Source organism: Gymnoscopelus braueri, assembly GCF_963280865.1.
Source record: "Gymnoscopelus braueri genome assembly, chromosome: 17".
NCBI classification, from domain to species: Eukaryota; Metazoa; Chordata; class Actinopteri; order Myctophiformes; family Myctophidae; genus Gymnoscopelus; species Gymnoscopelus braueri.
This window is the reverse complement of record NC_137617.1, coordinates 18,852,512-18,874,851: the sequence shown is the minus strand read 5'-3', so window position 1 is coordinate 18,874,851 and position 22,340 is coordinate 18,852,512. Positions and strand designations below refer to the sequence as shown.

General features: G+C 41.3%; 1 protein-coding gene across 1 annotated transcript in view; it reads left to right on the top strand.

Moving 5' to 3' along the window:
• ngfrb (nerve growth factor receptor b) overlaps nt 1–9,487 on the top strand; it is a 36,466-nt gene extending 26,979 nt beyond the window's left edge. Inside the window, exons 5-6 of the mRNA XM_080456195.1 lie at nt 2,512–2,672; nt 5,669–9,487. Of these exons, the coding sequence (XP_080312321.1) occupies nt 2,512–2,672; nt 5,669–6,012 (505 nt within the window). The 3' untranslated portion in view covers nt 6,013–9,487. The remainder of the gene's footprint in view (nt 1–2,511; nt 2,673–5,668) is intronic.
• Nucleotides 9,488–22,340: the final 12,853 nt, after the last annotated feature.

Below are 22,340 nucleotides of genomic sequence, written 5' to 3'. Positions count from 1 at the left end.
TGCATCCGCAGTTCCATGTTCCTTTAAACGTTTACATGCAGATTCTACTCCCCGTTTCAATATTGAATGTGTGTTTATCTAACAATGTTGTACTGCTAGACTAGTGTTGGTCCACAGAAACACAGGAGCATCAAAACAAACAGATCAAAGCACAACTCGATGAATATCAACTCATTCAGTGCCAATGAAATAAAAAAATAATTGCGAACTGTGCCAGCAAATTTCTTATACCTTTTTCAAGTAGTCACAGAATATTATATAATATTTATCTCCAGTATAATCGATCCCCTGATGGGTGCTACAGTTGCACTGTGTGGTTTCACAAATGTCAACGAGGTCATTGGACCTTGTTGACATTGATTGTCTGCCTTTTGAAAATAACATAGAAAAATACATGGTAAAAAGAAAAGTGCTCAGGAGCCGAGATACAGCATTTTTCAGTAATAAGTGAAACAAGAAGTGAATGGAGCAGCAAATCTTCAAATGATGATATCTTGGGTTCTGAAAGTTTTTTCCCCCAAAAAAACGTCAACGGCACTCAATGAGTTAAAGGTGACAGCAGTCTTTAAATATTCAGGTTGAAAGATTGTTCATTGAGCAATACAGTACTATACAGTAACTTGGACACCCATTATTGTATGAGGAGTATTGCAAGGATGGCTGACTTGGCTGTCATTACTCAAAACGACTGTTTTTTTTGCTTCATTTACATAGTGTAATAGAGATACATACAGGATGTTGCAATTGTGTGGTTGTCACACTATCTGGTCACCTACCACACCCCATGTTTTCTTTATTTCTATTAATGGTCACATTAGGACGACATCATTATTTCAACAAAAGCCTTCATTGATTGTTTGTACTCTTGGCAGAGCCTCCTACCAAAAAGTAAATAGATGGATACGGTATCTACAAAGGATGTAACAATGCTCTTTTTAAGTACTTATTCTAGTTTCGAGTCTCTTGTTCACCACATGCATTCGCACACATGCATGGACTTCGTACTACAGAGTATAAATTAGCAGTAAAGTTGTGAATGCAGCAGTGCAACTACTGTTGGATGTTTCTGATCTGGTGGAGCAGAATGGAGCCCCACAGCTCAAAACATGCTGTGTTTGCGTTAAAGCAGCCGTGACTGTTTAATTTCAAACAGACTTTTGGGAATCAAAAGATTGATGTAATGACCAGATAACTACCACTCGTGTCGGCCAATTAGACTACAAAATTGAATGTTAAACGAATGACCTGACCACGTCTGAAAATATCCCTATCTACAAGCTCACAATGCATCGTATCACGATGCGTTGAACTTGTAGATCTGCTATTTTCAATGTGCGACACTGTCATACAATGGAGTATTCGTATTGTGAACTATTCGCAAATCTTACCGAATTATGGATTATCTACCGTACATTCTTCACAAATCCCAATAATGTATTTACTAGAAATTCAATATTTTGTAATACGGTCTAGGAGGTGAAAGCTAAAAGTTCACAAGTTCATGTCGTCATGCTGATTTGCTGCTACTTGTTAAGAGTTCAACTTGTTGTTTGCTAGAACATGCTGTGTGTGGCCAACAATCCATCAACCACTGGCATTCAAATTGTCAGATTGACAGGTTGAGGTAGCTTGAAGACAGGAGGTGCAGGTGTGGACTATTAAATTGATTGAATATCAAATAGATCAGACACATTTGTTTTGAACTTGGGTGTATACAGTAAAGTTGCTACACCATTTTGAGTGCATTATAAATTAGGGAGATTAAAGCTACAATCTGTGAGTTGTACATCCATTGTCTCACTGTCTCAACAGAAAGAGGTATAAGCGCATCTAGTGTCCAATCTGATGCGCCGACTGCTTCAAATAAATGTACTGACATTATCAATCAGCTGTTGGTGCCCTATCCGATACCAGGGCCGGATTTAGGGAGTTGGGAGAAAACCTCCAACTACTGCAGATGTGCTAGTTGTCTACCATGCAGATTGGTTAACAATCAAGTACGACATAATGTTTTATTCTGTAATATAAGTCCAGAATGTTTCTTTATGTTTACTTGCAATTCTATAACTCTTTTCATCTAGTTCACACTAGTGGCGACCAAAACGACCAAGTGTGGCCAGCTACATTGCTGCCCAGTTGTTTCTCAAGCCACATATGAAAAGGGTAGGGTTAAAAAGCACTGAGAACTGGTTAACGGCAAGAATGTTTTCTTCTTCCTTTTACGGGAACAGAGCAGGAATTGTGGGGAGCGGGAAGGGGAGTGGAAGTGGTGAAACAAAAACATGATTGTTTGACGCTTCACCGTGTCACTGGAGCGCTGAAAAAAGTTGAATCCAGCTCAACTTTTTTTTGGTAGCACGTGACACCCGTCACGTAGCGACAAGTGCTGGCCGTCAGTTTGTAGCTTCATGTCGCTGGCTTCCGTTGAAAATGACTTGTGGCCTGTTGCTTTATCACCGCCTAGTGTGAACACAAGTTTCAGGATATTGCTTTTCTTTTCTTTTTGTCCAGATGGAACAGCTGTAAGCAAAATAAACAGGGCGCCAACAACTGTACAGCCAATCAGAACCAGACACCATCACCTGAGGCCGAGAAGCTGCACAGTGACAGTGGGATATCTGTGGACAGCCAAAGCCTACAGGAGCAACAGGGACAGACCCAGGCACAGACAGGTAACACATGCACGCACACGTGTGCACACACACACACACACACACACGCACACATGCACGCACGCATGCACACAGCTATGGCAGCAGTGTATCATAATGCCACTGAAGTTCCTTCCTCAAAGCTTAGAAATAAGTTGTTTTCACGAGCACTGCATAGTAGTCGGCTTACCATTAATTAAACAATTATGCCAACTGTATTTCAGGTATTCTATTGGCTTGCCAAAGCACAAAACAACCCCTTTGAATTGCACAGTTGCACAGGGGAAATCCCATGGTAAAGGTATTATAGTATAGCATGTCATAACAATAAGGCTGCTATTTTGGTCGAACCCGAGCTCCAGAGCTGCTCTAAATATGTTTGATGGATAGTGAGTTTGAAACAAAGACACTTTTTTGGATACCATATGTACACATTATCAGCACCCTGCCGTGTCAGTTGACAGGAAACTATTTCCCCGCAGGAGTGAGGTGTCTTGTCAACACTTTGAATACAACCTCTCAAACAGGCAACGGTAACAACTCCTGACAGTGCAACAATGTGTTTGTTGGCTGCATGCACTCCTTTGGAGTCATGCCCTGTCAAACCAGTTTGTGAGAATTTAGAGGCCTTTAAAGCCTCATGCTATGAGGCTCTGCATGATTCCACAGTTATTGTCTCCGCCAGGCCGAAAGGCATCGCGAGAGAGTATGTTTTACCCTCCGTCCGTCCGTCCGTCCGTGTGTGTGTCCGTCCTTCTGTCTGCGAGCAGCTAATCTCCGCCACCGTTGGCCCGGTCGCTGTGAAACTGCGCACACACACTCCCTGGATGCCACAGCAGAACCTTTGCCCCACATTTTTCAGATCAGCCTGTCATAGCGCCACCATGAGGCCGACTTTAGCAAAACACATTTTTTGCTATTACTCCTACAGATTTTGTCCAAAAAACGCAAATCGATACACAGTATCTCTATAGTCATGTGATCAACTCGGATCTGTCGGATTTTCCATATTCCATCCTGATTGGCTAAAATTGGCTTCCAAAGTATGCAGGATTGGTTCATTTGGAACAAAATGCCTCAAATCATGAACGCAGCATGCGATTTCCGTGAAATTTTCCACAGAGATTCCCACTTGGCCCAGGAAGAAATGCCACTTGAAAACGTTCACATCAGCCTCATGGTGGCGCTATAACAGGCCAATTCACGTTTTTAGCTATAAATGCACCGATCTGCGTCAAACTTTGCACGCACACTCCCTAGAGGCCAAGGAAAAACCTTTGCCCTGCATTTTTCACATATGCCTTTTAGAGCGCCACCAGGAGGCTGAGTTTTTTAAAAACATTTTTTTTGCTCTTACTCCTTCAGATTCTGTCCAAAAATCACGCAAATCGGTACACAGTATCTCATAGTCATGTGATCACGATGGATGTGTCCGATATTTCATATTCCATCCTACTTGGCTAACATTGGCTTCCAAAGTTTGCAGGATGGATCCCTTTTGAACAAAATTCCTCAAATCATGAACGCAGTGTGCCATTTCCGTAAAATTTTACACGCACATTCCCACTAGGCCGAGGAAGAAATGCCACCCTTTTCACATTGGCCTGTTATAGCGCCACCAGCAGGTCTAATTTAGCAAATCACATTTTTGGAACAAAATGCCTGAAATCATGAATGCAGTGTCCGATTGTCGTGCAAGGCCTAAGAAGAAATGGCACCCTTCTCACATTGGCCTATTATAGCGCCAACAGGAGGCCACAATAATCTACCTGACCTGGCGGAGACCTGTGCTCCGAGGAGCACTTTTTCTAGTTGCATCCTCCTTTCTAAAGATGTACTCTACGTGCACAGGGAATTGCAATGAAAAGGAAACACAACAACAACAACAACAACAGCAGAAGGCACGAGGAGAACTTGTGAAGGCATGAGGAAATATGTGATGCCATGAAGAAAGAGTGTCTTTCTTATCATTCTAATTTGACTGTGGTCTGTCAGTGGTGGGCCTGGGCCACACCGACCTTTAAATTGTTCATAGCTTCTCCAACAGAGAAACTGTGCACTGTTTCAACAGTATGTTCAAACTTTAAAACAAATTAATACAGTGGTGCCTTTAGCTTGGCCGGGCGCTCTAACGGACATAATTGTTCTGTGTTTGTGGGTGGGATAGCCGATGAGGGGTTATATTCCTGCTGGCTGGTGGGGGAGAGGCCTGTTCAGCGGGGGATAGCAGGGGGATACCGTGAACCTCTGCATGACTTAGGTTCTCCGGGACTGCATGTTTAGTGGAGGATGCATGTGGTGGTCTACACCAGTGGTTTTCAAACTTTTTGTGCCCAAGGCACACCTGTATTCATAGCAAAAATTACGGATCTACAAGCTCATTGTGACATGCTGTGAGCTGAATATCTGTGAAAATAATCAACTTTCAATCAACTCCCGTCCATCGACATTAAGGGTGGACCGCATCCCCAATCAGTCTGGGTACTACCGGTGTCCATCTGATTTAAATCCTCCGTCCTCATATGTAGTCTAGCTGTAATGCTTTCCGTCAGATATATAGTTTTTAGCTTCTCCCTCCATTGCTGGATAGTTGGTGGCTTTACATTTCTCCAAGACACAGTAATCATTTCTTTTGCAATCAACAGCAACACCACAAGCAGATATGTCTAGTTATTGGTTACTATTCCCCCTGGAATCTCACCAAGTAGAAAGAACGCAGGCTCAAAAGGAATGTCAAAACAAATATATATTATTTTTATTAGGGTGTGAAATGTGTCTCTGTATTGGGAAATCAGTGTGCACAAGCTAGCAAATTAAAAAAATATTCCAATTTTTTTGTATAGTTGTATTATTGAAATAATGTGTGGTTTGGGAACCACTGGTCTAGACCATCCCCAGACCAACAGTGAGGGGATTGGCAGTGACAGGGACCAAAGCACACATGGAGAATTGGCAGCAAATAAATCAAACAAAACAGGAAAATAACAGTGTTTTTTTCCCCTTTCATTTCCCTGCAGTGGTGACTGTAGATGAGGAGCCATGCCTCCTCCTTCCTCTCCACACCAGAGAGGTGGTAGAGAAGCTCCTATACAGGGGCTGCGACGGAGACACGCCCGACCATATGGAAGACAGCGACTGGTGCAACCTGGCAGGCCTCCTGGGCTACGAGGAGGAGCGGATCGCCACCTTCCGGCAGGAGGAGCATCCGGTGCGTGCGCTGCTCTCCGATTGGGCGAGCAAGGACTGCGCCAGCATGGACACGCTGTGCACGGCACTGCGCAAGATCAACCGCGATGACATTGCCCAGAGTCTGGTGCTCAGTCCCAGCACTGCAAAGCCCACTGCCACATCTGTAGTGTGATTCGTTGCAAGCGAGTGATCACTTAAGTCCAACTTCACTCGCCTCACTGCAGATAATATTGACACGTTACAACTATTTGATGACTAAGCTCTTCCTTCATTTAGTCGTCAGCTACGCTAATGACAAACAACACCGATTCCAAATCATCCATGTGAACATTAAGCAAGGGATAAAACTAGGGCATGTGAGAAATTACACCAATGCTATGAATTCCCACCTAGTCACATCCAGTGCTTGACTGAACTCAAAACCCAATGCCTTTACTCCAGGCTTATCATTAGGATGTGATCACAGCCATTGGTTTCCAGTGTAAATTCAAACCATGGCAAAACACAAAGACAAAAGGCTATGTCTCTGTCAACACCCTGTGAGGTCTGAGATGGTCCTATAATCATTCCAGTGTGAGCTTGGATGTTCGACTGGGTTTCACACCCAATTCATCATTCTCTGACTTACAAAATACTCCCCCTGAGGTAACAATGAGCAGTTAAACTAACAATGATTTTGCTCTCTTTTACCTGAACTCATCGAAAAAATTGCTCCATCCTTTTTTGTTGCATAATTTGATCGTTCCTTTTCTTCGCTTCACCATTCTTGCTTCTCCAACACACACACACACACACACACACACACACACACACACACACACACACACACACACACACACACACACACACACACACACACACACACACACACACACACACACACACACACACACACACACACACACACACACACACACACACACACTTTATTGCATTAATTATGTCCTACACGACCAAAGAGTAAACTTCTCAAGACTGTGTTGCGGCTACTTTGTCTGTATGCCATATTATTATGAAACTGGATTTAAGTTGTGGCTTGTGTGCGCCTGTACTAACTGTTTACTACTAGAAGACACTTCTATCACTGTAACAACTTGAGCAAGGATGCTTGAAATGGATTAACTCATCATTACCAAAATTTGATCCAAGGATCCGGATCTTCATCGTTATTTTAGAATATTTCTTGTATGACATTCGAGTTATTTAGCTGACACCTCTGTCCGGACTCCAGAGGGACTTACAGTAGGATGACGGAACGACAAAGTATCGGTTCAGTGTGTTTGTTCAAGAACACATGTTCAAAGTCGATGTACACATACTGACTGTTGGGATGAGCCTGTGAACGTCCAGACCGCACCGTTCTCTGTTTCGGATGAACCCGTTAATCCACAAATCCAGCTATTCAACACTGTTTTAAAACAATTACCGTCACCTCTGCCTTTCTTCCCCGACAAGTGCTATATGAACTGCTAACTGGATTTTGCCAACTAGGTGGTCTGTGTGGCAGGTCATTAAGACTAAGGCAACTCGACTCCATTCTATGTGCTCAGGCTTATCTACATAACACAGGAGCTCCCACACAGGGGCCTTTACTCTGACCCAGATAGACAAGGACATGGAATCCAAAACTCACTCAGTAACAACCGCGTATCTGTACATAGACAGACATATATGCACACACTCAGACACCACACACACACACACACACACGCGCACACGCACGCACACGCACACGCACACACACACACACACACACACACACACACACACACACACACACACAGAGGTATGTAACCATGCATGCATGTACTGTACACAGGCATACACTCGCAGATCTAAATGCATTTCATGAATGCATAAACACGCTCATGCGCATATTAAGACACAGAACTTCACTCAAGGAAGACAACCATATTTAGAGCACTCTAACAAGGGACCATATACTGTTTAATCATATGCTTAAAAAGCCAGTGTAAAGATGACATGGGGGCTTGTTGAAAACATATTATTTGCAATGCGTGTTCTGGGTGGCGAAGTGCTACCTTACTAGTCAAGTCAACACCATATACAGTAGTAGCTACTGTAACATCTCATACTCAACCAGTGCACTAAATAGTTTTCAAAACACACAGTAAGCAAACATACATGCTACTGTACTTGGTCATGGATGTGGAACAAAATTCCAGGGTTTTTATATGTTTGTTTTTTTGTTTGTTTTATTTGCTTAATTTCTCAGGGTATCTTGAGTGGCTCTGTGACTGATTATATGTTGCTTTTATACGTCATGCCTTTTTATTTTTAGTTGAGGCGTGGACAATCTAGATAATATTATGTTTTTACACAGCAAAGAAAAGAGTGCTAATTTATCTCTGAGAGTGTACACATACTGTATTTACACTTTCACAGTTAAACACTCAGGGTTTTGCTGTGCAGTTGTTCAGGTAGACACGCTGCCTTATGGAGAGGGCATTTAATCCAGGCAGTGATTTTGCGACTGACAATCCTTCAGACAGATGAATGAGAGAGGGAAGCGGGTTCGAGAAAAAGCAACGGGTGTCTAGTTTCCACATTGTTCCCAACAATGACCTCTGAATGAAAGGCAAGTCACAAGAGACAGGAGTCAAGGGATGTAGGATGTATTCAAACCAAGGGAAAGATGAAAAGAGTGAATTGGAAATTCAAAGGTTTTTTTTTTAAGGCTAACTTAAATGTTTAAGTGATACTTCGAACCAGATGGTCGAACAATCTGTATTGTTAAAACCGCTTGAGTGTAAGCATGCATTCTCTTATTTATTGCTAGTTGTTACATTGTGTTGTGTTGCACATATTTGCGTTAAAATGCCAATGCATGCTCAATCAACATTGCAACTATTATAACATATAACTTATGCCATGCCATCTACAGAAAAGGACCAACTTTTCTTCCCCCTTAGTATGTATTGACAGATGTATTCCTATTTTCTATTTCTTTCCATGTTGTCTGCTTTCTGTGCAAACATTTGAAGTAAGAAATATTTGATTACATCCTACTATATAATTGGAGTAACCTCTGTCTGTCTGTCTTGGTGTCTTGGTGTCTTGGGTCGACCGGGTATGGGCTAGTTGAACTAATTTACTGTATGTTTTATGTAGTCTATATCCTTTTATCTGGTAGTCCTGAGTACAATGTGTACCATTAGTCTACTGAGCTTGGGGCAGTAGCATAACAATGAATGAAGGTGTTTTCAACTCTATCCTTTAAAGTTATTTTTTTTCTTTTATTAATGGTTGTATCATTATAACAATTGTAAATGGTATTATTCTTTTATGTTTTTTTTACAGAGCTAGATTGTAGCACTTAAAATATTTTTAAGTAATGTGTCTATTCTGCATCACAAGTGCCTGGGACTTTTTCAGGCGTTCAATGATGTTGTACTTGTTTAGTTTTTTTACTGTGTTCAGTTGCTTTTGTATTATCTGTGAATATGTTTTTTCAGTTTATAGTTTTTAGAGCCTGGAATGTTTGTTATACTATAATACCTGTGACTTGGGACTTTCCTACAATGTACAAATGTTGTCCTGGTTTGCAAAAGGTTAGAAGGGTAAAACGGAGGGACGTTTCATTACTGAGGAGGAGCTTGGTGCAATTAAAGAACTCAGCCATTCACCATAGTGTCAAGTGCATCAGCGGCTGTGGGTGAGTGAGGTGTGGAGGAGGCACACATGCAGGAAGAGTTGCATTCAAGACTATTCAGAACTGAGAGAGTTCCAGTCTTTTAGCTGGAAAAAACAGTCAAATAGCCACTCAATAGGGCATAGGCAGTAGGAAAGCTCCAATTTCCCCTCAGTGACGTTGTGTTCATCAAAACACACATTTCATAACACTGGGTTTTGATTGTGCTACAGTATGCCTGTAACACTAAGGCAGAGAGACACAAACAAACAAGCAAAATGCTTTTATGTACCAGCAGTCATATACTGTACATAATTATATGAATATGTTCATATAAATATAAATAGACATAGTACACAGTCTAGATGCTATTTTTATGACGGCAAGGAGCTCAGTCTTCCAAAGTCATTCGTTGGAATTAAGGTGCAAGTTCTTAATTGTCTTGAATGCACTGAATAATTGCACCAGCAAGATGTCTTGCTGACACGAATATGGGAGAGAAGGCTCTGGAGCGAGGGCCTTACAAACTTGACTCATGAGGCCACTAACAAACTGTCTTTGTGTCACAATGTGACATAATCATGACCTATTAACTCAACCACTTGGAGGACGGAGGGCATGTGATACCAAGGTCATCAAATCCTATTTCTTTCTATTCTTTTTGACAGCAAAGGGCAGTTTGGTTCAATGGATGTGGACTGTTAAGTCATGACCATAATAATGACATTCCCTTACTGTATGTGACTTGGACCAATGGGTCGAACCCTTATGAGAATTTGTTGTTGTTGTTGTTGTTGTTGTACAGAAAAAAACTACGTCCTCAAGGTTAATCTCCCTGTCAGAAACTGTGACTGAATATTTTAGTTTTTTTCCCCCCCAGACAGTATTGACTTAGTTTGATAGAAATGAGAAATTATGTTATGTACATTTGTTGACAAGATAATGAGGTACAGTTGATTCAACTGAAGGTGGGGAGTGATGACAATGCACTTGAAAATAATCATGTACGTACGGTAATCAAATAAGCAGGGGTGGGGGGTAGGGGGGGGGGGTTCTGTGAGGATAGGAGAGATAATGTATAATAGCCCTGGTAGCTCAAACCGACTGAGATGGTCCACCAGGACTAACTTGTACAGAACCGAGAAATACTAAATGTTCCTTGCATTTACTAATACATACGTGTATACTGTATTATACTTATTGTGAATTTGCTAAATTCCTACATCAGATAAGCAGTAAAACTCAATAAGATAATAAAGGTCTTGAATCCACTTGTTTGCTGTATGGTAATACACACACAAACAGGCACATGCGGAAACATATGCGGGTGTGCCTGGTGGCACAGCCAGTTAACACAATGACCATAATATACTCCTTGTGAGTCGTGAGGACCAGAGCTCCAATCTAACTCCCATCTCATCTCGCATGTCTTCCCTCTCACTGCTCTGGGTTTCCTTGTCTCTCTACACTCTCCTATCTAAATAAACCTCAAAATGCACCCCCAAGAAAGAACAAAACATAGTAATATGCTCCTCACACTTATGTGCACGCGCGCGCACACACACACACACACACACACACACACACACACACACACACACACACACACACACACACACACACACACACACACACACACACACACACACACACACACACACACACACACACACACACACACACACACACACACACACACACACACAGTGTAAGACCAAGGCTTGCTTTTCAAACAGACATGGATTCTTTTGCATTTCAGCTTCAGGGCAAAGACAGTCTCTGGGCATTTTCTTCTAAAGTTCTTCTGACATGTAACTCGAGCCAAATGAAACAGATTGATGGCTTCAATCTGGGCTTCAGAAGTAAGAGCATACGGAGTGGGTGAGGGGACAAATTAGGATGGACTAGTTCCTCTCTGACTGTTCAACAATGACTCCATGAATTATGGCAAAGCCTTCTACATGTGATAGTGGCAACACAATGCTATCATAACAGAGACATACGGTCTGTCAAAACAGCCAGCCCTATGCTGCCGAGTGACATAGCCAGCTAATGGCGCGTGAAACACCACATGCTAGCACGTTGGTAGAAGTTTCACAGTTTCGTGTCACAGTACACTTTAGAATGAGATGCAATATTATGGCTGTTAGCACATTCTGTCATGGTCTATTATCCCTGGTGTGATGGTGAAAGTTATAGTGGAAAAACTGCAGTAAATTAATAGAGTTGTGTCAGAATTTGTGTGTTTAAGAGAATGTGATACATGGATAGGCCTACAGATTTAAAGTACCATATCAGTGTTAAGAGAATGTGGTACATGGATAGGCTTTCAGATTTAAAGTACCATACCAGTGTTAAAAGAATGTGGTACTGTACATGGATAGGCCTTCAGATTTAAAGTACCATACCAGCGTTAATGTCATTGATATTCACAGCTTCGCTACATATTGTACATGAACAGACCATTTATATATCAATGGCTTTATTTTTTTAGTTTCGTGTTTGGTGTGTATAATTAATAATTTAGCCAATGTTCGTTGCATGATTAATTAGTCACGGACTATAGAATTTTGCTCATACAGTAAGTCAACCCTTCCTCCTGGGACTATTTTTGGCATACTTTAAAATGCTGAAATCCATTCCATGAACCCGGGTCTCCCACACAGGAGACCAAACTTTTACCACTCTTCCAAGACAAAATACCTCAAATACCCGACACCAGAATCTAAATTTCTAAGGAGACCACCTCCCACCACTGTAGATATGCTAGTTATATTGTATTAAGAAACTATACCATACAGATTGGTTCCGGATTGCCGATTTTAAACAACAATAGCATAACTGATTAAAATAAGTCTCCAATAAAGTTTGCTGTGTTGGATTACTTATCTCAAGCTAGTGTTAAGTCTTTGCAAGTTGATCTTCATACTGTACTGGAGTTAACGGAATCCAAAGGTTTCCTCGAAAATCTAGGCTTTGGAAAATGGTCTGCACTAGTTATACAGTATAGAGTGTCAAGGGACTAAACATGCCAGACTAGTATCCTTTAAAATCAGGGACAGGGTATAAGTCAGAATAGGGGAAATGAGCCTCATGGTATTTGTGGTTCTGATGAAAATCTACCCACCCTGTCCAAAATTAACCCCACTACAAGGAGGTCAAGCTTTCGGATAAAACCCACACTCTCTACCATCACCATGTTTCAACGTGGCCAATAGTCTCTCGTGTCCCTTTTACGCATCAACGCTCCCCATTAAATCAAACTTGATGTGGGGTAGCAAAGAGCCTGACCTGCGTGCCACAAACACTCCCAAAGCGCCCTGCTCTCAGCTTCTTATACACTCAGCAGTGGCAACAACCAGGCCCCTCAGTTCTGACCCAAGCTCCTAGATCGGGTTCTATGTACCCCACGTCTCAAATGTAAAACACATTCCCCCAGATAACTACTTCTAAACTGCAGTGAGTCGTAAGGGAGGAATGTTTGATGTGTGACGGGAACCATGCACATGTGAGTGACATGCAGAGGGGAAAGAGGATAGGCCATGGCAGCAGGAGGACACAGCATTAACTTTTTGAACCATTTGAACATTTTTGGCATCTATCCGAGCTGCAGAAGTTCGAGTGACTTTTTGGACTTCGCTGATCCAATAAAATCAGATGTTATTAACCCAAGCAAATCATCGAATATTTCTTTTTAATTACATTTTTTTAAAGCGAACATTTGTAAAATATTTAGTTCCAGGGACATTCATTATTTTTTAATGGCCAAAGAAATCTAAAGTGACACAGATGCGTTCCCGGATTGAATGGGTTAACGTGTGTTGTTTACAAGTGTTCACGACAACTGCAACAATTCTACTGAAGGGTAAACACTGTACATTCATAAAAACAACATAACATGCCCTGTTTAAGTTGTACTCCTAGTTCTAAAGATGTATAATTGGTTAGGAACCCCACCTGTAGAATCACGTACACGTACAGCCAATGGCCCGGGAATCAAATCCCACTAGAACCTTCTCTCTCTCTCTCTCTCAAATTTCATACTCGTTAAAAACAAGGGGTGGGGGGTTGTATTTTCATTTACTAATGCCAAATAAAAAGTTAAACTTCAGCTTTTTATTGTCACATCACAGGTTTACACTACAGGTGTAAGAAAGTGGATGAAATGATTTGCCGTACAAGCTCTTAGCTCCTTTTCCATGTCCTTGTCCATTTCCTGAAGTTTTCAGGAAATGGAAAAGAATAGAGATGGAAAGAAAACAAGGAAAACAGTTCAGAAGTGTCAAATATTCCTAGAGTAGAGTAAATATATAGTTGTATACATAAGGTGTGTCGTGTAAATAAGGTTAATTCAGTGATTCATGTGGAAGAACATTATTTCCAAATAATAATTGTGAATGTGGAGGAGTTTAAAAACCAAAGCTTGACTAAATACACAAGTATGGCAGAAGAAATTTGGCAAAACCCAAAAATTAAGAATATGTTTTGTATCATTTTGTCCAAAAGTCAGAGGTCACTCTGTGCACAGATATGATGTTGCATCCTGCCATTACATATTGGAACAGGAAGATACAGGGGCGTAGCTGAGGGATGACAGGATATGTGAATATTGTGATTTGAATGAGGTGGAGAATGAAATCCATTTTATTTTATATTGTCCTTTGTATCAAGATCTGAGAGAAAAATAGTTTTAAAAAAGTCCATACTCCTGATGTAAATTTGATAGATCAGTGGTTCAATAAAAATATTTATTGCCAGGGAGCCCCAGAAGAGAAGATTTATGTGAAAGAAAATCAAAATTATTCAACATTTTCCAATACTTTCAAGATTCTTTATTTTTAAATGTTCAAAAATAGCAGATGTACAAGCTAGCAGTGTGGCACGATATGGAAGTGGTTAAAATTATGCATCAAAGATTTTGCTGGGGACCCCCTGGAACCCCCCCAAGGACCCCTGGGGACCCCGGACCCCACTTTGAAGAACCACTGTGATAGATAATGAGAACAGTGCTTTAATTGAATACATTTTTTATCACATTTTTGCATTTTCATAATATCTCTCTAAAGTGTGGGATAGGAGGAGAAGGGTGACTTACAATAGATTAACTTTCACTTCATTTTTACGTGTAGGTTTGTATGAATGTTATGCATGTTATGCATGTACGGTATATACTGAGAGTTGCTCTCTCAAGACAAACAGCTGAATCTGACTACTCTCAACGCTGCCTTAAACATGTAGTGTTGTTGTTGTTGTTGTTGTTAGTAGTAGGAATAAACACAGAAGCACCCAGGAGGAAGTGGACTAAGAAAGGGGAGGAGACAAAACAAGTTCAAAAACAAAGGGGGGAAAAAATGGGTTCCCAGATTACTGGTTGGGTAATACACTGGAATGTTTTATGTTTTGTTTAACTGATGTATCTGATAATCCCATGAGGGATGGCTCAAACAATTGTCCTGACATGAAAATTAAAATCAAAATATTCATTCATTCAACATTATATGAACGGGTAATCGTGGGCTATAAAAGGTGCATGGTTAAAAAAAGGGGGGGAAAGACAATGGAATGAGGAAGTTAAAATAGCAGAAGATACAGTCGTAACTGATATACATAAGGTATATATATACATAGTTTAAAGCTGTACTTTCAGAAATGTTCTAAAATAGCGAAATCTAGCTGATCTACAATCCCACAAACGTGTCGCAATGCCAGGTTGAAAGTGGTTAAAATATTTGCTATATTTCTTTCTATAGAATTTGCCTCTGTAGTGGGAAATGAGTGCGCACATAGTACTGAAAAAATATTTATAACTTTTTGTATAGTTTATTATTGCAATCTCGTGGACTTATCTCATACACCAGTGTGCCGCACACCATTTGGCATAGCATTTGGAATCCACTGGTCTAGAGATACTTTCTCCGGAATGTGGTGTTTTGGAAGTCTCTCAAATGGAACACTGCAACTCAACAGCTCCGTGACTGCTCATGGAGTTGTGGGTGTAAGTTCCATGGACCCTCCCTTGTGCCAAGTTAACCTTCTCCCTCTAATTGCTGTGAACAAGTTTATGGCAGGTTACACTCAATTTACACTGTCCTCATCATCGCTGTATGTGGTCTCAGAGTAACATTGGCACCAGTTTATTTACACTGCAAATCATCACTGGGGGAAAAGTGAGAAAGTGGAAACGGGGGATTCCCCCAGGAGTGTCCAGGAATGCAAGGTTAGGGCATGAAAAGACCTTTTTTTCACAAGGTCCTGTATGTAAAACAACACAAGGTCAGTCTCCAGAGGTCTGCCTGTGAGGTCCCAGATGAGTTAACACCATGACACCACGACGCCGTCACCTCCAAAATCAGATTTCCACAGGTCATCGATTCTGGAAAACATGGCGTCTAAACAGCAGATCCTAGAACAGTCAAAACAACCTGTGATGTGATATGATTGGAGCCTCATAAATGTTTGTTGTTGGGAAATGTGCCAAGGACGCCCCTATATTTTAAACACTGAAAAGCCAAACTAAATGCCGATTGAATCATGTTTGGTCAGATATTTATCTACCACTGTACCAGAATGAAAAATAATTAGAAAAGGGTGCTCATTGGAGCGCAAATCTCAGGAGGCACACCCCTCCGTCCCTCCATCATTGTGCCTGTGTGGTGCATATGATGAAATTGTTTTGCCGTTGTGTGCCAGCCAGAGCTGTGTAAGTCGTGGGTTACAGCTGCCAGGTGCAACTATTTGGATTTGTGGCACCCCCCCCTTTGGGCAGAAATGAAAGTGCCTTTGGAGGTGCAGCCTATAGAGGCCTATTCTTGCGTAGCCAGACAACTATTCCACAATCTTCGAATGCTGTATAGAGTCTGGAACTACACCTCACGAAATCCGAGGCAGGAAGCTGTCATCTGTTCGTCATTTCCGTTCACGAAAATATATTTTAAAATATCTTTACATTTTATTATTTACATTTCTGCTAAGCAGCAAGCTATATGCTTCGATGATTTTGATTTATATTAGGATAAATTGGCGCGACCGTAAAGACAAAACGGAAGTGGGGAGGAGGCTTCACATTAATAATTTTTTAATTGCGAGCCAGACTAATACAGGGGGCACCTCTACGTGTAATTCCAATTTGGGATTGATTGGATGTTGCACTCATGATGTATATATTTTATTTGTTTACACAATCTGTAGGAGTTATAGAGACTGTTGTATGCTAGTTAAACTACTGTAATTCAGTATTCGGTATCATTTGTCACAAAATGCGTGATGTTCCACTTCCCAGAACATTACTGTTAATATACTGCGGATGAAAGACTGTTATAATGCTGAAAAGCTGGCCAAACCATCTTGCTATATCTTTTAAAGGCTTCATAAATCCATCATACAGCTCATAAAAGTTCTTAATGATCCATTTTACAGATCTTACCGTGTCTGAAATACTTTGACCCAATCTACTTACAGTACTTCCTTGCCTTTCATACCTCATACCATACAAGTTAGTACAGTGTTCCTGCAGAGAGATACTCGTCTACATGGATTGAAGGGTCAAAAGTGTCCCCGATATTTACGACTGTGGAGAGAACATGTCTCCAGAGGACCTGGTTAGACTATCACAATGATGTATGGCGCTGTGTAGAAAGTCCATACATTACTGCGGATGACACACACGTGCGCATGCGAGCGAACATATCTGCACGCGCGCATACACACTATTCTCACACGCGCACGCGTGCGCGCACACACACTATTCTCGCACACACACACACACACACACACACACACACACACACACACACACACACACACACACACACACACACACACACACACACACACACACACACACACACACACACACACACACACACACACACACACACACACACACACACACACACACACACACACACACACACGTGTTCTCTTTGGTCACGGTTTGACTGTAGCTGTAGATCAAACAGCAGTGACTGCCTTTGAAAGTAACAACCTGATGTTGGGAGGCGGGGCATGTAGGCTACGAGGTGAGCGATCTCTCCTCAGGCCAAAGGTCAGTCGCAGATACGGTAAGAGCGTGATGGAGCACAATTCACTCTGTCCTTTGCAAAACAAATTGGGATGTTTTTGTAAACGTTGTAAGGCATGCGGTGAGAGACAGCTCTATCACCGGCTGCATACCAACAAGTGCTCAGGGCTACGAATTAAGTCAGACACGATTCAACTGAAGTGCACATCCACCCACGTTCATATACCTTACTGTACAATGAGGGTAAACCTAAACTATATTATTCTCCCCTGAGGGCTGTTATAACTTCTGTGTGCAGGATTAAAAGCAGCTGAGACAGTCGACCACATGTCATCTGAGAAAGCATTCACTCTTTGACTCTCTCCGTTCGGAGTGCGGGGAAATCATCTCCTCTTCTGCCAAGGTTCAGATACCTTGGAAAATTATAATAAGCAAGTTTTATGCCACTTGTATGTATTGCTGGAGCTTGTATGTCACTTCACTGTACTGTACTTCGCTTTACAATATTTTCTCTATTCACTCAGCTGATGTCTTGAAGGTTTAACCAAGTCATATAATAGCCAATCTACAAACTGAGCATGCGCTTGTAGATATGCTATTTTTGAAAAGTTTTAACAAAAAAAGGGACAGTGTTTAAATGGAAGTTATGATAGTTTGATTACATGCCCAGCCTTTATTTGCCCTGGGTGTGACAAAAGACAGAGAACCTGATAACACATTATATTTGCGAACCACATTATTAAACTTGTTCACACATGTTTTTGTCATCTCAGAAATATATCCAGAATCAAATACATTTTTAGTATTAAAGATCATACTGTACATGTCATCATACATGTTTTTATTTCTTTGCGCCTTACAATTGTGTTTTAACATCTTCCCAAGCAATATAATATAACTAAAAATATATGGTTTTAAAAATTGTTCCAACTTAAGTGGATGGCAGAAAGAAATATAGATGTTATAGTTAGGCCTATAGTTATTGGTGTGGATGGCCCTTTAAAGGAGGAGTTCACCCAAAAAAATACTTATTTTCTATCAATTACACACCCCATGAAGCCTTGATTTCATGGATTTATTTTTGTTTATGTGGCATTCCGAAGGGCGCGCTCCCACCAAGAGTTGGCTGGCCGCTGTTAAATGCAGTTTTTTGCAGCCAGCGGATTCAAAAAAACGCTGCGACGCACCTGTCACTCACATTCAAGACCGTCCCCGTAGCTTTACCATAGATATATATAAAGGCTAGATGGCTCAAGGGGGCGTTGCGAGCGTAGCTCAACCGCGGCCATCTTGGGACGGTCATTCATAGCATTATGTCTATGGTGCATATACTTTGAAATAACCATAGCGTGCTCAATTTTCATCCGATTTTCAAACGGTTTGGTGTGTTGTAAACACCAAATATGTAGTTATGATACTGCATACTTATAATTATAATCATGTTTTTTTTTATTTATAAAATTAAGTATGAAGTATCATAACTACATCTTTGGTGTTTACAACACACCAAACCGTTTGAAAATCGGATGACAATTGAGCACGCTATGGTTATTTCAAAGTACATGCACCATAGACATAATGTTATGAATGACCGTCGCAAGATGGCCGCCATGTGGCAACGTCGTACTCCATTGGCCAGCAGCGCGGGTGAGTCATCTAGCCTTTATATATATCTATGGCCCGCACCGCCTGCTGCCTTGAGCACCGTGTTGCTTCCTGAGTGTTGGGACGGTCCGTCTTCAACTCACCCGATTAGACAGAGGGAGAAAATCGGCTCCTGCCTCCAGCAGTTTTATGCTTAGTCGCGGAGAGCAGACAAACGCAAGGTCTGCGCGACAAGCGGAAAAATCTGCTCTTGCGTGAATCCACGCATTGACATTGACAATGCATTTTTTGGGTGAACTCCTCCTTTAAGCAAAAAACACCCAACAACAAGAGAGGAGAACATACAGTATTACTCCTATTGCTTGTTTTAGGATTGATTTTAAGATGTTACTGATCACTTCATTGCAAGGCCGCTAAATACATTTACAAGTTATTAACCCCTTACGAGCCTGTGTGCAGTCTGAGGTCCTGTAGGTTGCTCCCGAGTCGAGCATGAAGCTGTTAAGGCTCCTAAGATCTGGAAAGACCCGCCTGAGGAGCTTATACTTGATCTTCTTTTAAATCTCTTCTTAAAACTAGATTTTAACTTACTTATTTGTCTATCCATAATTTGAAATTTAGAAATGTTATTGTTTGATTTAATGTTTTATTTCTGTGCCAATCTGCACAAGCAAAAGTGCCACCACGTGCCAATCTGTCACCATGAGCGACCTTGCCGGAAGGACCACAACAAGGCTCCCAAACACTTTTCCTGAGGATGGTGTGGTAGAATTCACAGCTGAGGAGACACTGGAGACAAACTGACCAAAACACAGACATAAAAAGGTGCCAGTCTGGCATTCGGCTCGGGCTAATATGCCGGCCCTCGGTTGGATAACCTTGGGCAATGACGAATGCCTGGGGTGATAATCTATACTGTATATTTGAATTTGAAATCAAAAGCTTAATTACCACAGATCAGCACTGCTACAAACCTTATGATGAGACGTTGGAGGTGTACAGAGATTAGTTCATCAGTATTGTAGGTACGGTAATTAACTGTATCAAACTGCATCTTTCATGGCAAACTATTTTCTCGGGGATACCTCCAGTCGATATCTCAAAATAGTTCTGTTGTGTTTACACTTGGCTACTCAGAGGGGACCGGCTAACCCATCGCCTTTACAAGCTGTCCATCCAGAAAAATGAAGTGATGCGGTTTCCCACTCTGTTCTAATATTCTGCTCTTCTTCCCTCTCTTCCATGCACCTGCATTTGTTTGCTGGAGGAGCAAGATGGAGGGGGAGAGAGAGAGAGAGAGAGAGAGAGAGAGAGAGAGAGAGAGAGAGAGAGAGAGAGAGAGAGAGAGAGAGAGAGAGAGAGAGAGAGAGAGAGAGAGAGAGACTCTGCCAGCAATGCACACAATTAAGTGGAGAGTGATGAAATTATATCTGGCCCAGGCAAATGGAGGAATAGAGGGGTGGAGGGGGAGGAGAATTGGGAAGGAGGGAGAGTCCATTCTGTTTCCCTGTGGGGCCGAGGGTAATTCTATTAGGCCTCGTAATAGCGCAATTTTTCACCTCCCTCCACATCAGTCTATCGTCTCCACCCCTCTATCCATCCCTCACTCCCCTGTAAAGAGGGTAGAGTATCATCTGATGCCTGCTTCTCTAACTTACTTCCTCTAGAAACCTTCCGCTTGGCTTTTCTCTCTCTTTCCTCCTGTCTCCCTTTACCTCTCTTTAACTGAGATAAATGATGGCCTAAAAACAGAACAGTATCATGAATAGGTTTGGGTTTAAGTGGAACAAGGCTTAACCAATTAAGCCCTATATCCCTTTGTCAGATGATGAATAGCAAAAAATAGCCTGTCTACAAGCTCACAATGTGACGCATTGTGAGCTTGTACATCTCCTACTTTCACAATTTTTACTTTTTTTTTTCTTTCTTTTTCACCTATAGTAACATGCCCAACTTTGGGTTGCCAGGTTGAAAGTGATTAACATTTCAGGACATTAATGTCTATGAAACCAGTAGTGAGGCCACATCTTTTGTTGACTGAGTGAAGGGCAATAAAATGTCTGCGGCTGAAAGCAGGTGATTAAAGCTTAATGATGGCGAATGTGCTCTGGAGAGACCGCTTTTATTGCCCACTCATTCCATTTTCAATCAGAATACAGCTTTAATGTTCAGGAGAAGGAAATGGCAGTTCAGAAGATTAAAGAGGAGGAAAAATGACAAAAGCATTTTTTCTTTTAGGAAGTAATTAACAACGCGAGGAATTTTGTTGCAGCCAGTTCATGGTGCAGAGGCGATGTTTTTGTCCGTCATGGCTTAGTCAGGAGGAAATCCCATTAAAACATTACAGATTTTATTGCATTCTGTGTCAGGCTCACACATGTTTCCTGTTTCTATTTGTGTCTATTTCTGCGTGCCAGGTGGTGTGTACAGGGGCTGACTATATGTGATTTAACAGGCAAAACCTGTTAATTGTGCTACAGTATAATCCATCACCGATTGTTAACTTTGGGAATGCAAGGCAACTACTTCCGCCCCAATATCCAGCATCAGGCCAACATCAATATAATATCACTTTACACATTAGTGTGTTTACTGTTTACATAACATAAAACCTTCTGGCAAGGAAATTGTTACATGAGAGAACACCTGAGTGTTTATTATAAGAAATGTTATTAGAAAAGTCAGCAAGGGCAGAATAACTTATTCATGAAAGCAGCTCTACTCAACATTCATCCAGTGGAAATCCTCCCTTCACTTGTTTTGTCAGAGCAAATGAGAGTAACTGAATAAACAGAAAGTTCAAGTTAGAACAGAACTTGACTTTCACTGCCAAAATCCTGAGTGTTTATTTAACTCTGAGAGTATAGAAATAGACTGTGTCCCCCCCAATACGATTGAGAAGTGCATACTGTAGTTTCCGTTGTAAAAACAACTAAGGTACCATTGAAGCCGGAACTCTCTAAGACACAGACAACACTTCACTGACACTGATACACTAAGCAAACTGTCCTTTACAAAAGCCTGCCAAAACGAGATGGCAAGCATTTAACTTCAAATTCTTTCGTTTTGAACATTGTTCAAATTCCAAGCAGTGAAATGTACAGCTACTTGAAAATTACATGAAGTGCAAAATGTAACCCGCCATGTTTTGCGGAAGCTAGTAAAACAGCAGGTGAACTTAAGAATCCTTTAAATAGTCATCGTTACTGAACAAGCAAAAAAA